This window comes from Vigna unguiculata, chromosome 8, assembly GCF_004118075.2.
Source record: "Vigna unguiculata cultivar IT97K-499-35 chromosome 8, ASM411807v1, whole genome shotgun sequence".
NCBI classification, from domain to species: Eukaryota; Viridiplantae; Streptophyta; class Magnoliopsida; order Fabales; family Fabaceae; genus Vigna; species Vigna unguiculata.
The window spans coordinates 10,190,185-10,208,049 of record NC_040286.1 but is presented as its reverse complement, the minus strand read 5'-3'; the positions used below and the strand labels follow the sequence as shown (position 1 = coordinate 10,208,049).

Below are 17,865 nucleotides of genomic sequence, written 5' to 3'. Positions count from 1 at the left end.
CACACACACACACACCCACGTACGCATGCACGCACGCACGTACACACACACACACAGGCACACACGCACGCACGCGCACACACACACACACATACACACGCATGTTGGCAAAAGCAATACAAGTCTAAATGTTGAAGCAAGATTTTGATGATGATAAAAGAAGCTTGAAAGCCATCTGGAAGTCAATATGAAGAACATGTGTTGTTATGTTTAAAGCTATCTTGTAAAGTGTAATTAGAATAGTTAGAATCAGTATTGCACAAAGAAAATTCTAGTATTTCTCGAAAAATCGAAGTGATAATCGATTATCACTTAGGATAATCGATTATCTGTTCAAAAATTTGTTTTTCATAAAATACACTGGAATAATCGATTATCACTAGTAATGAGTTTTGACCTAATTTCTGTTCAACTTTTTGACCTAATTTCTGGAACCCCTATTTAAGAAACATCAGAGTTACTTCTCATTTACCTTTTTGAGAAGCTAGAGTGCTAGTGTTGTGACTGCAAGAGAGTTCTCTGAGTGTTCTCAAAAGAAGCTTTGAAAAACCTAGTGTGGGTAGAGCGATAACTTTTCCTGAGAGGTGTTCTAGGAGATTGAGTGTTGTTGTTGTTGCTGGTAGAGCGATAACTTTTCCTGAGAGGTGTTCTAGGAGATTGAGTGTTGTTGTTGTTGCTAGGAAAGCTAAGGTCAAGGTTCTCTGTGTGATTCAGAGAAAGGTGTTCATCTCTTGTGTGTTCAAGAGAGGTATTTTCTTTCCTTACTCTTTTACTATCTGATTGTAATATGTTATTTATTAGTGATTTAGTTAATCTCGTTTTTGAGAGATTAACAACTAGACGTAAGGTATTTTGATCCGAACCAGTATAAATACTTGTGTTCAATCTTCTTCTCTATCTCTTTATTTCATTTGTTATTGTGTTTACAGAAATTAATATTTGATTTAATCGATAAATTTTGGAAAAATTTTAAAGTATTAATTTTATTACTTAAAACCAATTCACCCCCCTCTTGGTTTTTGTCCAAACGCTTAAACATTCCGCTTCGTGATACCTACAACGCACACACGCACGCACGCACGCACGCACGCGCGCACGCACACACACACACACAGACACACAGACACACACACACATATATATATATATATAGATATATATATATATATATATATATATATATATATATATATATATATATATATATATATATATTCTGGATTAGATTATCATGTGTGCTTGCTTTGAATAGAAAAAATGATGTCAAGAAATGAGAACTTTTTTTAATAAGAAAAAATAATTTAGGTATAAAAAAGAAAATTTGGCCCCTAAAATTTTTGTTCAAGTTCCCTCATTGTTCCTTCGATAAACCATCTTTGGGGAATGTGTTCGTCGAGGTTTTTATGAGCCCTAGGAAACGTCAATCAATAGCCGAGGTTTCTTATCCTTTGTATTTAACAGAAGTTTTAAAACCTTTGATAAGTGTTGTGGGTTTATAACCTTGATCACATAGCAACAGAGATTCACTTTGAGCACATTTGAGCCACATGCATTGCAGTACAACACACATGCAAACTCAAAGAGCAAAATCACCTCAAAAAGGGTAAAAAGTGAACTTATTCTATTCTTCAATCTAATCAAGTAGATGTGTAGGGATCTTTACTAGGAACAATCTTACAATCTTTGATCTTCAAAAAAATGAAGATTGAGGTTCGAAATATAAAGAGAAGGTACAACAGAATCTAGAAATAAAGTCTAAAGAGATGGTGACTTTTATAAAATAAACTTTAATTTATAGAAAATCTATTTATAGTTTCAACTTTTTATTTTTAAAATACTCTAATGTCATCTTTCGAAAACTATAGTTATTATTATTTGATACAGTTATGAATTAATAGTCGTCCATTGATTTGATACAGTTACTCATATGATTGATATGATTAATACTCATATGATTATTACTTTTTATGTAAATATTTGTATTAATTATTTAATTTGTATCCTTTATGGATTATTATGTTGTATCTATAGATAAGACTCTTCTTATCAGTAATGAGTTTGCTTCCTATTCTGTTATTCTCTATTCTTCCTTTCCTCATCCTCTCTTATTAGCTTTATTTTATAACAAACTTTCATTTATAGAACTTATAGTTTAAACTTTTTATTTTTAAAATACTCTATCGTCATCTTCCAAAACTACTATCCTTCTTAGACCATCTTCTAGATTCTTACAAGATGAAGAGATAATTAAATTATACATATAATCTAATTTTTATCGTCTTTGCAGACCTTTACAGAATTCAAAGTGATAGAACAAGATCCTGTAGACTCTATTTATTTTGATTAAATACTATTAAATAATAAATTATAAAGTATGAATATGATTCGTCTCTAAGGAGCAAGTTTTATACATAAGATTATGTGAGACATGGTATGTTGCACATGTAATTCTCTTTATTGACTATTGAGCAAGAGTCTCATAAGACAATTACACACGGTGTTGTGTGTTTAAGCTTGTTCGTACGCAAATCCACTAAGTATAATTTAATTTAATACTTACACAAGAAATGTATACTACTATATAATCTCATATTTCTTGCCAATTTTGTTTTGAAATTTTTTTCGTAGAAAATACTTACAAATTTTATTGTAAAAAAAATTGCTACTAATATTTTTGCAAAATATTTTGTAAAAAACACTTTTTGCAACAAATTTTATAGGAAATACTTACAAATTTTATAATTTTGTAGGAAATAAGTACACACGTAGGAATTACTTGCCAATTAAGATTCTTAGAAAAAATGACAGAAAAAAGTATTTTTTTTTTGCAATTTTTTTAATAAATTTGCAAGAAAAATCCCATGTAATATAATAATGTCTAGTAGTGGTATATTAAAATGAATATTGTTGGCCTTGAAGAGTAAAGTTAAGTCTTGAGAGAAGTTGTTTTAATGATAAAGTTTGATTTTAACGTTGAACATGTACTAGTGTTATAACTTTAATTGCATGTTTTTGAAAGTCTTACACAAATTACTCACAATATATAGTTTTAGTTCAGCACACAACCACTATAAAAATTAACCAACAAAAAATTGTTTGGAAAGATTAAAAATGTGAAAAATATTTTGTAATTGTATTAATCAATTAAGGTTTAAATAATTTTTTAAATTACTCTTTGAGATATTTCGGAAAGAATAATCTATTGTTTATTTTATTTATAGATTAAAACAAAAAAGTATAATAATGTGTTATTAGTTTCTAGAAATAATCAATTAACTTCTTTAATAATTGATTAGTTTTATTGTGAGAACTTAGAAAATAGTATTTTTAGAGTGATAGTGTTTTAAAATAATGAGATCCCATTATTTTAATAATAAAACATTTAACTACAAATAGAAATTTCATAAAGAAATCTCGTTACTTAAAAACATTTTATCTCTCTAGAAATCTCTTTCTTAGAGCTCTTCCCATCTCTCTAACATCTTTCTAAGTTATGTGATCAAATGATCATTTATTTGGAGATCAAAGATCGTCTGTGTGATCCTTACGACAAGATCTTCAAGTGCATCCGATCAATTTCTCCATTTGAGTAAGTTGATTTTCCAGCTTTTCCTTTTTGTAATTTTGAAAATCCTTGCATGTGTCTCTCTTTGAGGTCGCATGTTCTTCTTTAGTCTTCTGTTTGGTTCTCTATTAATCAATGGTCATGAGGATATGATCTAATAATCATTGTGGTATTTCTATGTGTTGATAGAGTTATCATGTGGCGTGGGGGAGGTTTTGATGTTGTTAGAGCCAATCGAGCTTTTCTCTAGGTAAGGGAAGCTAGTCATGACTTATTTTGTGATATTTTGCTAGTTAATGAATACAATTTGTTGTTAGGTCAATTTGAGGGATAAATTGCCTAATTGGATGAATTATGACATGATGTTTATTGCTGAAGTGATGTATGATTTGGTTGAAAACTTCATGTTATAATGATTGTGTTTGTTTAGTTTGATCTTGTAATGATTGAAGAAATTAGAATATGAGCAATTGACCAATTTGGTATGCACCTCAATGTTGTTAAAAGTTTTTGAACTAGTAAGAGACGAGTACCAAATTGAGCTATGAAACAAGTTAAATTTCTTCATAAAACATTGTGCAAATTTTGGATTTTTTATACAATGTTGAGCCTAACATGGTAATGTCAAGTGTCAGCTTTTACATGTCGATAGACGTTGAGCATTGGCCAAGTGAAGCTAAGTGCTGAAGACCTCTACAGATCTGGGAGCAATTTAATTCCTTAACGTTGAGCATTGTGTGCTAGCGCTGAGCGTTCATTTTTATGAGGCAAATGACGTTGAGCGTTGTATGCTAATGTTGACCGTCCGTTTTTACGAGGCAACTAGCGTTGACTGTCAGATGCTCTATTTTTTGTTTGATCTTCTGTTTAACTACTTTTTTTATGACCAGTAATTGGTAGTAAGCATATTTAGGGCTTCCTTTATTATAATTTGAGGTGAAAATGTGGTTGTGATTATATCAAATGTTAATTGGTATGTAATGATGCGTGAGCATGTGAAGTTGTGAGGTTAAATATTTTCAAAGGAAATTCTTTATGATGATATTGTTAGTATATGTCTTGATATGAGAGAATGACTAGAAGGAGGTATTCTAAGCTCTAATAATCATTCACACTTAAATATAGTAGAATGTGTTATGTGGTGAGAGTAGCATGATGTCCTAGTCTTGGAACATATTGGGCCCTAGGCATGAACAAGATTAATCTTGTGTGTGGTTGGGTGATAACACCTTGAGGCTAGACTCTGCAGAGTTTAGGAACCATCATAGGTGTATACCTCTCTTGTACCCTATATCAAAGGCATGTATCCGGATAATTGAGTTTAGTGTCAACTGCTTGTGTAAGTGTAACAGTGATATGACTTGTTTGGTAATTGTATTCTTTTGACATGATTTGATTATACATTTATATATGAATATGCTTTTGATACACTAGCTTACCTTATTTTTGTGTTTTTTTTTATTTAGATTTGTTGTTTTTCTTTTGCAATAATCACCAAATGATGTGAACAGAGAAAGTAATAGGTGGGGAGACTCCTTTGTAATTGCGGTGAGACCGTTGAGTAGTTTAGGTTCCATAAGTTATGTTTAGTTGGTTTCCTTTGAAAAACCTGTTTTATTCTTGGTTTAGTTATTTATATTATATATTTAGTTATTTTTTTTAGATAACAGTATAAGTATTTTATACTTTCATAACTATTTGTTTTGTTTTATCGGAATATATAATGTTTTACTTAGTAATTTATACTATTAAATGATATATTACATTTATTTTCTGTAATAAATAAATTATTAACTCCATAATAATAGATTAAAACAAAAAGTACTTTTGACAAATATCAATTTTATTTTGGTATAGATATACTACGGTAGTCATTTTGGATCTTTACTTTCTTTGATATAGCTATTAGTAGAGTTATTTATGAACTAAAGAAGTAACATGTACCAAGATATTTTTAGACCTTTGTTTGCTATTGAAAGAATTTAATCATCATTCTTTTACCATGACTACTTGAATTAGAAAACATCTTAAAATTGATTTAAAACATGAAAATTCTTATCATTTGTGGTGAAATTTTATTCGAAAAATGAAAAGTAATTTAAGAAATGAACAAAATTATGATATCAAATTCTTTAAAGTAATTTAGCGTTTTATTAATCACATTAAACATCACTATGAAATATTAAGATACCTTATGAAAAATTATCATTTCAACTAGGTTGACATCTTAAAGTTTCATTAATCACAAGTCACTACATGAAAAATTTATAAAACCAGGAAAAAATATATATACAATATCCATGAGATCAAACCAAAATTTTGCACATAATAACCAACCTCCAAACAGTTAAATGATTTCTCAAAACAAAATCAAAACAAATACGGAAAGGTAAAGCATCAAATTAAAAAAAAATAAAAATCAAGTCTATTAACTAGACCAAAAAAGTTGTTAAAGTTACATTTTGAGATCAATTATGTCTCGGGATAAATTAAATTTCTTATTTTAATTTATTATTATTATTTTTTTAAAGTATTGATTATGGATTTTTTTAATGATTTAAAAAATATAAGAAGAATATTTAAATGATTAGAAAAAGTATACCCAGTACACAAATCTCAAACCCGTTCCTCCATAGATCTTTCAGGTTCTAATCGGAATTTACTTTACAAACGCAGCAACAGATTCCTCAAACAAAAATCCAACGTAGAGTTTCCTTTATTAACGAGAGTTTACTAAGAGGAGACAGCTGGAAATTGGTTTAGATTGAGGGTGAAGGAAAAACAGCACCAGATTTAGTTCTTCCCTGATTTGGCACATTCTGACAAAGGAATGAATGAATATGTATGTAAGTCCCACTTGAGTTAATGATCTGCCCATTTTGGAACCAAAGAAAACACTAAAAGCTTTATTTCCTGAAAAAGACTAGATACCCTCCTAATATTATATCACAGCGTTTTTTTATTTTTTATTTAAAGCACTTGTGTAGTTGATATAGATTTCTATAACACTATTTTCACACTACTTCAGGAATCCTGAAGAATGAAAAATAATATGTAAAATAAGTGAGAATAAGAGAGATTAAAAAACGAAAAATGTAACAAGTAGGGTAACTTGAAAATATAAACAAACGTACATGTAAAAACAATCATAGTTGAGTTGAATGCCGTGTACATTCTATACTTATTGTATGAGTTGAAATTGAAACTGAAATAACATTTAAATAAAGTTTAACATCAAATAATTTTAACCCTTTTGCTTTTTTCTCCAAAGAAATAAGTTTAACAGTTTGAAATTGAAGTTTTCTGGACACATATCTCCTGCTTGAAAACTACTATAATTAAATAAGGATAAAATATATTTTCAGTATTTAAATTTTGACATAAAATTAAAATTCATTTTTATCTAGAATTTTGATTATTAAAAATTAAAATTCATAATTGTCATAAACTTTGATACACCCTAAACTTAAAAAGTATAACTATTTTAGATATTGAAATAAGATGTCAAACAACATAAACAATTCAACAATTCTCAACAATTTAAATATCAGCATGAAAATAAAATATATGACACATTTAAAAAATTTAATATAGTTGAGTTAAAAAAGTTATATCATTATTTTTAAACTTTGAAAGTAAAAATAGAACGAAGGCTAATTTTGCGTTAAATCAATTCGGAATTATAACTAAAATTTGTCCTTCCCTGGTCTAACTCTAAAATGTAGGGATTTGAGGGCTTAACCCACAAAAGTCGGTAACTATGTAAATAAGCCCCTTTGGGCGGTTGTTTGAAACTGTACATTTCAAAATGCAAGAATTGTGAAACCTTAACCTATTAACCAATGATAAATATTATGAAAAGTTAAACCCAGTAACCATCAATTCATCATTACAAACACGGTTGGAAGGATACGACATGATCACTGCGACTTCGAGTAAGCTTAGTAAAGGATGGCTTACCCCGGGCTGTTCTCAAGGGGCCTGATCTATTCCCGTGCCTGATTGGCAAAGATGTCTCATCTGCATTCAAGCTTGATGTTCCCTTTTCCATTTCTAGCAGACCAGAACTGTACTCCATAGGGACGAGGGAAGATTCTGGTCCATAAGTTAATGTCGGGGTTACCCCTTCACCATCCAACCAACTGCTATCAGAAAACACAAGGTCACCTCCAAAATCCGATTCATGCCACAAAGACTCCTTCTCACTCTCATTGGTGTCGTTGTAGATCAACTTAAGAGCCTGCACAACTTCACCCATAAAAGGCCTTTGAGTGACCTCCGGGTGTACGCACATGGAAGCAATAGCAGTCACCTTTGCCATCTCATCCAAGTCATACTTTCCAGCCAAAAATGGATCCACCAGCTTTTCTAGATCTTCCCTGCATCTCAACAGTGGTCGAGCCCACGTTACAAGATTCTCCTCTCCTTGAGGTTGAGACATGTCCACTGATTTTCTGCCTGTTATAAGCTCAAGCAGCACAACACCATAACTATAAACATCACTTTTAACTAGTAAATGGCCTGTCATTGCATATTCTGGGGCAACATACCTGCCAAATGGAATAGTAGAAATTGCACAAGTTAAAGGCTAGGAATTTACGATGGCATGAAAAATATAACGTCAATCCACAGTTGAACATTATATAAGAATAAGACTCTCATGGAGAATAACTTTATGATGTTGATTGATGATGATGTTATCTAATATTAAAGAAATGGAAAACCATGCAGCATGAGTGTACCAGACACACACAGGACCACCCCCGCATGCTATGGCAGTTAGCTTCAAACCCAAGCCGTGAAGTGGAACTCAAAACAATGCTAAATCCAAATCCCACGGACAAAGTCTTAGAACATACCCAAAAGTACCCATGACCCTTGTAGAAATATGTCTATTTCCTTCACCTGCTTCTCTGGCTAATCCGAAATCAGAAATCTTAGGAGTAAAGTCATCTTCTAACAACACGTTACTAGCTTTAAAGTCTCGGTGAATTACACGAGGATTGGAATCCTCGTGAAGATAGGCCAAACCTCTTGCAGATCCAATAGCAATTCTTTTCCGTGCTTCCCAATCCAGAGGGCAGTTTTTCTTGTCAGCACCTTCAGGATCATTAACAAGAATTAAATTCGATTGATATAGAAAGGCATTATAAATTGAACAAATGGCACACCCCTCACAATTAAAGAAAATAAGTAATAATTACCATGCAAATGAGACTCAACACTGCCATTGCAAACAAGCTCATAAACCAAGCAACGCCTTCTCCCTTCTATGCATATACCAAAGAGTTTCACAAGATTACGATGATGCAAACGGCTTAGCATCTCAACTTCTGCAATAAATTCACGGTCTCTATTCTGACCATCCCTTGTTAGCAGCTTAACCGCTACTTCATTTCCATCATCCAATGTCCCAGAATAAACTCGTCCAAATCCTCCTTCTCCTAATACTCTCTGAGAACTGAATTTATCTGTTGCTTTCTCAAGCTCAGAAAAGGAAAATGTTTTAATGGAGAGAATAGAAGCAGCAATAGTGGACACAAGGGACATAGATCTTGAGCTCATAATTCTGCCGGACAACATAGATTCCAAGCCTGCATAATCCATCCATTTATCACTTCAACTATGATACAGTTTACATAACGAAGTAAATGATCAAGACTCAAGAGTCCAAGACTACATAAAGAGGACTTCATTGTCTTGAATATGAAAAATGTTGACTTCACCAGTCTATTTGATTGCCGGTATATTCAATAGCCACCAAAAGTGAAGGGCATCTCACTAACTTATTGATCCAATAGAAATACTGGCGTCCTTTCAGTAGAAAATATGATATAGGGATATGTTACTTGAGTCAAAGTACCAATGACAGGCCTAGAATCCTTGAGGGACAAGCAGAGGACCACCAAAGGATTGCCTCCAAAGATTTTTTTTTTCCAGTAATTTCATTACTCGACTAACCTTTGGAAAGTAAGTGCTATATCCTTTTGAAATACTAGTTATATTTATGGGGATAAGAATCTGGTTTACCATTATTATATAATGGTCCTCACGTAAATCACAAATATCTAATTTAATTGTGAGACAAAATTAACCACTTCATAAGCTAGGCAAACCTTTAAAAGCTAGTGTAAAATAATAATATATTTTACAAGTACTTTTCAAAGAAATAGAAATGACAATAATCTTAGTAAGCAAAACTTAGTGAACTGATAAAATAAAGTTGCAAATGGAATTGTACTCAACCTAACAAATGATATTTTAGGCATCCATTCAGTTGAGTATAATTTACAATAAATTGCTCACCAATCTAACAAATTGTTCCGATTCTATATAAGCATCTGAAAATTATTTTATGAAAATATTAACATACACAGTAAAGTAAAAAGCTATACCAGATCTCTTATTTAGATATGACGTGAGTGAAGGGCCGATGGCACTTGATGAGCTCCTAATTTTCCACCATTTCAACAAAATGAAAAATGCTCCAACCAAAACTAAAAAGGGTACAGCAGAACATAGAGCAATAATGAGTATGGTTTTAAGAGTCAATTTCTCATGCTCACTCATGACGGAAGCAGTGATTGGGAGAAAACCAACGGTTTCACTGGGCTGGGGACTACTCCCAATTGGATATCCAGGTGGCAGTGGTGATGGAATACCTGGATACCAACTGCATTAGTCTCATGCAGAAACATATGATAATGATAAAGTAAAATGTCATTAGAAAAAATGAAACTACTACCTGGATAAACAACGTACAATGTTGCATAATCACCAAAACGGCTCCTATTTAGATGAACTTTTTTGTGCCAAAACCTCTCATACAACAGAAATGCAGTGGTATTGTCAAATTTTTCCCCAAGTGGAACCAAGTCGATATCAACAATGGTTCTCCACTGATTTTGATTGTCGGCACTGACACCTATTATCCTCACTTGGCTCTGCTTCAAAAATGTTCCAGATGCAACTTCAATCTCTAACTCAGCAATGACTGGGAAAACAACCAGAGGAGCTACACCCAGTACTAGTCTGACTTTCATGGGAAATATACAGCCACAAGGTGAACCGAAAGGAGTTGCAGTGAGTGGATCAGTACAGATTTGGCTACAAGCTGCAAGAAAAAATTTTGTATAGTGAGTGTATGGCTTTATGGTATAGTCATGTTAGATAACAAAGAGGTGGGGAATGCTGTTTCACAGAATTGTGTGCAATTTATTAAGAAAAGGGTTCAACTCGTCACTCATGCCAACTGAAACTTCGAATTTTCCATTATAGAATATCCAGTTCCACTCCAGTGTATTAAATATTTACTGAACCTTTCAGGCCACCATACCTTAAGACAGAAGACTGAGAACCTGAAGGCATCTTGAAATAACATTGAGAAACTAATACAATCCAAAATTTTCTTTTACCCCATTGCACTTTTACCCTTACGTAGTGAAGAAAACATCAAATATAGTAAATGTATTAATTTTCAAAAGAGTACTCAAGCATCAAAAACAAATTAGATCCGAAAGATTCTTCCAAATAATCCAAATTTTGACATCATGCCTATTTACACTATCTTACCATGTTTGACAGTATCATACATAAAAAGAATCAATTTTTGATTCCCTTCACCAACACACAATACAAAATATAGACGTAGAGAATTGTATGAAAGAAAAAAAGGACTATAATTACAGTATTGCATGAGCAGAAAAGCCATTGAGATTTTAGAAACCTCTGACCCTGGTAAAAGTAGTAGCAGAAGAAGAGTGTATAACATTCAGGAAATACCTGGGTCTTTATAAGGGGATGGAACCAAAGGATAAGGTTTACCACTGTGGTGATGATGGTCATCATGAAGAAGTTTTGGTCTTGGAGTCACAATAGGACCTACATAAGAAAACTAATTCTTAGTCTCGTAGTAAACATGAAGTATAATGACTTGTTGAAAAATATGACAGCTTACCTTGAGACAGAGATTGCCAAGAAGGTTTAAGTAACAATGTTTTAGCTTGTTCAGATGAAGCAAATAGGACATTCATAGAAAGCGAGTTCACTGCAAAAAAATAACCTATCACAGTGCTATAGATAGCAGCATAGTTAAATTTGCAGAGAACGTCAAAAGGAATCTCTTAAAATCATTTAAAAATAAATGAATTAGTCACACTCCTTCTCAAGTAGCCACCTCTGCCTAGTAGGCAAAAGACTTTCGTTTCCATTTAAAATCCTTTCCATGAATTCCAAAGTCATTTGATTTGAACTGGAGCTCAAGAATAAAGTAGCATAGGATTCATTTAGAAAAAAATCTATCCAATATTGGAAGTATTTTATACTACCATCTTATTTAATTTAATCTGGATTTAGTATTTTTCATGATCAAGAGCCTATACATTATGGCATATCCTCTAATTTCCTTTTCAATGCATTAATGGAAATATAATCAAGTATTAAATCTCCAACTGTCAGGTACACAACCAACAAGATGGTAAATGATCACAAAACACACCTATGAAAGGAATTTAGATAAATAACTGGAAGATCAAGGTGGCCTTCTCTAAGAAAATTGAATAAAACATGAGAGTATGAGACATAATTACAACCAATTTTAAGAAACTTAAATAAGAATACAAGAAGAAAATGAGAAAGTTTGTTCATAGGCAAATCTAATAATTTAAAATATATTCTGTTCAACAGCCACTGAATTACAGTTCCATCATTAAATACTCCAAAAGATGAAGCATTTTAAACATCATGTAACCATTGTCAAAAGATTAACTTATAATAGACTCGACATTCGAAAGGATTAGTGTTATTGAATACAAAGATATAAAACAATAGATTTCCTACATTAATTCACATTTAAATTTTCAAGTTTCCAGTGCTAAGTCATTGGTCTGCATAAAACACTACAGGGCAGATGTTAGCGAATGCATTTGTCAACTAATACTTCTTTGACTGACAAAGGTTGGTAGAGGCACATGACCGGAGAAGGAGGAAATTGTATGTTGACAAAGAAAAATGAGCCAAAATACAATGTGTCCTGGGCTTCACTAAAGAATAGCAGACACTATTTCATGTTCAACTGCACAGCAGATTCTGACACATCAACACAGACTTACAAGGCACACGCACACAACAGATCCCACATGTATAAGTCTTCTCCTAAAATTCCTAAATGAAAAAATAATACAAGGTGAACACATGCCCCATTAAGACAAAAACCACAAAAGACCGTCGCAATATGTCTTAGACCAAATTAGAATTCAAATGGAATCCCTGCCCCAGAATGTATGACATTACATTCAGATCAATTTTCTCTAGAGAGAATGCCAGAGTTGCAAATGAAAACATTGAATTTGGAAATGAATTTATTTTTCTAAATATCTAATGCAGCAACATCGAACTGGTTTCAACTGGATACAGTCAGCTACATTCACCAAACCATAATGTTCCGTTGTGAATCATGGCTGCCTATTGACAAAAAATATTGCCCTTGCAATTCTTCTTAATGGTTTCACCTATAATTTTTCTCGGTCTTCTTCTACCTCTAGCAATAGGTAATTAGGGATACTCTCCATCTAATCTACTCTTCTAACTAGGCTTTACTTATGTTATGCACATGCACCCAATGATCCAACCACCTAAGCTGAGATGCTACCTTTTTTCAGCAACAGATGTATAGGCCAAATTCTCTCTAATGCATTCATCTTTAATCCTATCTCATGTCCCCTCTTCCAACTTAACATCTCATGGCTACTACGTCGGTTTTATTCTCTTGTAGGATTTGCACTGGCCAAGAATCAATTCCATGTAACAATGCAGGTCCCATAACAGGTACTTAATATATAACTAAATAGAATCCAACGAGTAGGCATAAACAGTGATTTCATTTTAGTCTGGTCTATGAGAAGCATGCTAGAAATACTCTGTGACAAATTCTCAGATTAGTGGATGAAGAAGAAGCCAATGTGATGAGAGATGGAAAATGAGCAGTAGGACCAGATAGAAGTGTAGTAGAATGCAGTCATAACATTAAAATACTCAATGATGTCCGCATGTAAGCCAACCCACACAGACCAAACTACTCTATTTACAAACATAGGCAACATTCAATATTCCCAGCAAAGCCTCATGAAAGAATTAGGTTTCATATATGAGGAGCAAGTATTACCTAGAACTACCGAATAATTAAATTATACAGCTGCACATCCAGTCTAACAAGAACTACATGTAAACACTAGAAAGCTGCTCAAGACAGAATAATCAAGAAGAAAAAAATTGACCAAAAGTTTGAAGAAACTAACTAATTATTAAACAAAACATGAACTCCCCAGTTAATCAATAGTCATAATAACTTTCTGCTACAGTTTAGGTGCTGTCAACATCAACCCATTCAACGACCATCGATAGCGAAAATGCACTGGGTAACTTATATTACAATTCACCAATTTCATTGTCTGCCACATGTTAGCTAATGTGCAAATGTTAGCTTGACATGTTACGGCTCAACCTCAACAAATTAATTCCTCAATCTTCATAGATTTCCTTCCACTGTTATACACTCTCCCTGGTGTAACATTCAAAGACCCTGAAAAATTGAAAACCAACCTCCCCAAGAAATTTCACGCGACAGAAAACGATAAAAGCTCGTGAAATCGTTGTATTCATGAGAGGAAAATAGTAGCAGCATGCGAATTGAGCAGCGTAAACAACAGGAAGAAATCATAGTGATTGATACCTTGGAAAGAGAGAATCAACAAATGAAGGAGAGCAAGGATGAACACGGAGGAGGTTGACATCAAAATCATCGTCAGTAATTGAACTCGCAGAAAGTCTTTATCGTCCAGCAGTTACAGTGTACACAGCAGCGGCATTGGAGTGCGTAAGGATGTCGAAGGAAGCATCAGCATGTGAATTGGAAAACCTAGAGGAGAGAGAAGAACGTAGAAGACGACGGTGGATTGAGGAATGCGAGCAAAAATTTGAGAGCACCGATAACACGCCGCATGTATGAAGAAGAAGAAGATTGTTGAGGAAGAAAGGTAGAAAGAGAAATTTGAGAGAAAGAAAAATGGTGGAAGAGAAGAGAAGAGAAGAGAATTTTGTTGAAATGGTGAGTGAATGAGTGAGTTTATGCAATTGACGAGAGTTGATGGAGTAACACGAGTTTGTGTTGTGTTGTGAGTGAGTGTTGGAGCCATAAACAACAGATGGAAAGCCGTTTCATGGCCTATTTGAAACAGTTGTACTTTTCTTCATAGGGTGACGCAATTCCCTAGAGAGAAGTGATCCAATATGACGCGGCATCATGGAAGAAGGTGGGCCTCTTTTTTCTCAACTCAAATGCATCCTTTTCATCTGATTAATCAAATCAAAATGCTCCCAATTACGAAACCATATGCTGTTCTTCCTGGTTTTGGCATTTTTTAGAGTTTTTTAATATTATTTTCGAAGAAAATATTAATTACTCTTTAAAGCCCTTGTCTTTATCCTTTCATCTTTTGTATTAATTTTATAATAATTGTTTAAGTTTTTTTTCTCTAACTAAAATAATTTCATTTAATATTTTTCATTGATTTGTAAATTTTCTGTTTTTTCGTTTTTTATTTTAATGTTTATTTTTTTTCTCTGCTATTAGAACTATTTCCGCTCTCCTTACATTTAAAAAATTTTATTTCATTTTGACAGGTAAAAAATATACATAAAGAAATAAAGTTTTATAAAGATACAGATGAAATAATTAATTTATATGTGTGCATTTATTATTATTATTTAAAATGATTGAAAAAATATATAAATATTTTATTAAAAGGTATAATTACTGATTTAGTATTCCAACATTTTGGTTAAGTTCAATTTGGTTCTCATACTTTTGGTTTGTTCAATTTAGTATCCTAATTAACTAAAAAAATTCAATTTGGTCTTCTCCGTTAGGTTGGAGTTAACACCGTGTCCGTCCAGGACACGTGTCAAGCCGTGAAATTTTTATTTATTTTTTTATTTTAAAAAAAAAAAATATTTTAAAATTTTTAATTTTTTTTCAAAAAATTTAAAAACTCTTACGTGTCAGTTTACATCGTGCCACATGGCAGCTTACAATCATCACACATGGCAATGATAATAGTTGTTTTCAATTTAGTCCTTTATTTAAAAATTTTTGGTTCAAATTAGTACCCCAATTTTTTAAAATGATCTAATTTCGTCCTCTCCAATTTGAGACCAAATTAGTAAATAAGCTTAACTACAACTTATATATACATGTTACAATAATTTTTCCTAATATATACATCAAATCATTTTACCTAAATACTTAAATTATTTTATTTTTTACATTTTTTACTTTTGTAATTTTTTACACATGAAATTTTTTACATTTGTAAAAAATAAAATAATTTGAAGATTTAGGTGTAGTGATTTGATGTATAAATTCAAAACAATTATTTTAACATGTATATATAAGTTATAATTAAACTTAGTTACTAATTTGGTCTCAAATTGGAAAGGACAAAATTGAATCATTTTAAAAATTTGGGTACTAAATTGAACCAAAAATTTTATATAGACTAAATTGAAAACAACTATTACCATTGCCACGTGTCATGATTGTAAGCTGTCAGGTGGCATGACAATAAACTGACACGTGGTAGTTTTTAAATTTTTTTTTTAAAATAATTAAAAAATAAAAAATTTCACGACTTGACACGTGTCCTATACGGACACGTTGTTAACTCCAACTTAACGGAGATGACCAAATTGAATCTTTTTAGATAATTTGGGTACTAAATTGAACAAACCAAAAGTATGGGATCAAATTGAACTTAACCAAAAAGTTGGGGTATCAAATCAGTAATTATATCTTATTAAAAAACTATTTTACTTCTTTAGAACTAAATTAAAATAGCACTTAATAAAGAATGAATATTATTATTGTTTATTATCATTATTAAAATATAATACAAATTATCTATTGCCAATAGTGAACTACAAAATTTATTTATTACACAAGTGCGGTTTTAAGGGAGCTTTAACTACACAACTAAAATTGGATCATAGAAAAGAATACTATTATGGTAAAATAGTTAAAAATATTTTAAGCAATTTTTTTTAAAATAATTAGATTACAAAAGTTAATTATCCTTTTATTTCACTTTTTATATGTTAATTTTTTTAAGACTTAATTATATTTTGAGTCTTTTATAAATTTGGAAATTTTCAATTAATTATCTACTTAAGTTTTATAGACCATTAATTCTTTGAAATTTTAAAACTTTTCAATCAAGTCTATGTAGTAAGGTGTTGTTATTAACTATGTGGCCATTGATGACGAGATTGTAACACCCCAAAAGTATAGGAAAATTCTATTTATAGGTTGCATACATAATAAATATTAAGTAAAATTGAACAAGTAAACATGAGAAATGCTTAACCATACCCAAGATTTAATTACAATCCTTTTGTAGAGTTTATAAAAAGAAGTTAATTTCTACACAATTCAAAATCAAAATAAGGACTATTATTACACACTACAAAGTATATTCATATATGCACAAAACTACTCTTCAAGGCTCTCACTAATAAACCATCCCTACTACCTAGTCTCATTGTCACCTGCAACCCTGCTCATGCCCTAACGACGATCAACACAAAAAGAAGGGTAACTTAATTATAATTTTAAACATTAATTCTAGAATTAATATCACACCCTATACATATAACATGCAAACATTTAAACTAGACATACATTCAATTCAAGAAACGAGATTTAATAAAAGAAGCACAGACATAAGCATTCTACACTCAATATCTAAATGTATGCATTGACTTTGACATAAGTATTGCACCTGTCATAAAAAGATTGTGTGAAGTTGTTTCTTAGTTGTTTCGTCATTTCTAAGTAGATGTCTTTCTAAGCCAAGTTATCTCTTACTTGTGGACAAGCAAGGTTTTAAGTTTGGAAGATTTTAATTACATTGATTTTACCTACTTTTGTGTATTTATTTTTGTAAATAAAATCAACTCCTTTATAGCTTTTATTTTGTTTAATCCTCAAGTTTATCTTGTTTTGATGTTTTCTTGTGTTTTAGTTATTTTATGCTTGTTTTACCCCTAATCTCCATTTAAGTGTTTGAAATAAGTGAATAAAAATTAATTTTTGTGGAGGAAAACGAGTTAGAACTCAGGGGAGCATGATTGGATGATTACAAGATGATTTTGAGGAAAATACCCATGTCGGGTGCCAAAGGAATCACGCCTAGCATTGCGAACACATAGCACACAATGTTGCAAAGGAACCCAACGTCGAGCAGTAC

General features: G+C 31.8%; 1 protein-coding gene across 1 annotated transcript; it reads right to left on the bottom strand.

Moving 5' to 3' along the window:
- Nucleotides 1-7,268: 7,268 nt before the first annotated feature.
- Nucleotides 7,269-14,732, bottom strand: LOC114194063 (receptor-like serine/threonine-protein kinase ALE2). Its single transcript, XM_028084106.1, has 8 exons — nt 14,295-14,732; nt 11,523-11,612; nt 11,348-11,446; nt 10,311-10,679; nt 9,961-10,227; nt 8,770-9,159; nt 8,425-8,665; nt 7,269-8,115 (listed from the first exon to the last, which is right to left on the bottom strand). The coding sequence occupies exons 1-8, from the start codon at nt 14,362-14,364 to the stop codon at nt 7,455-7,457; spliced, it is 2,187 nt and encodes a 728-aa protein (XP_027939907.1). The 5' UTR covers nt 14,365-14,732; the 3' UTR covers nt 7,269-7,454.
- Between the last annotated feature and the right edge of the window lie 3,133 nt (nt 14,733-17,865).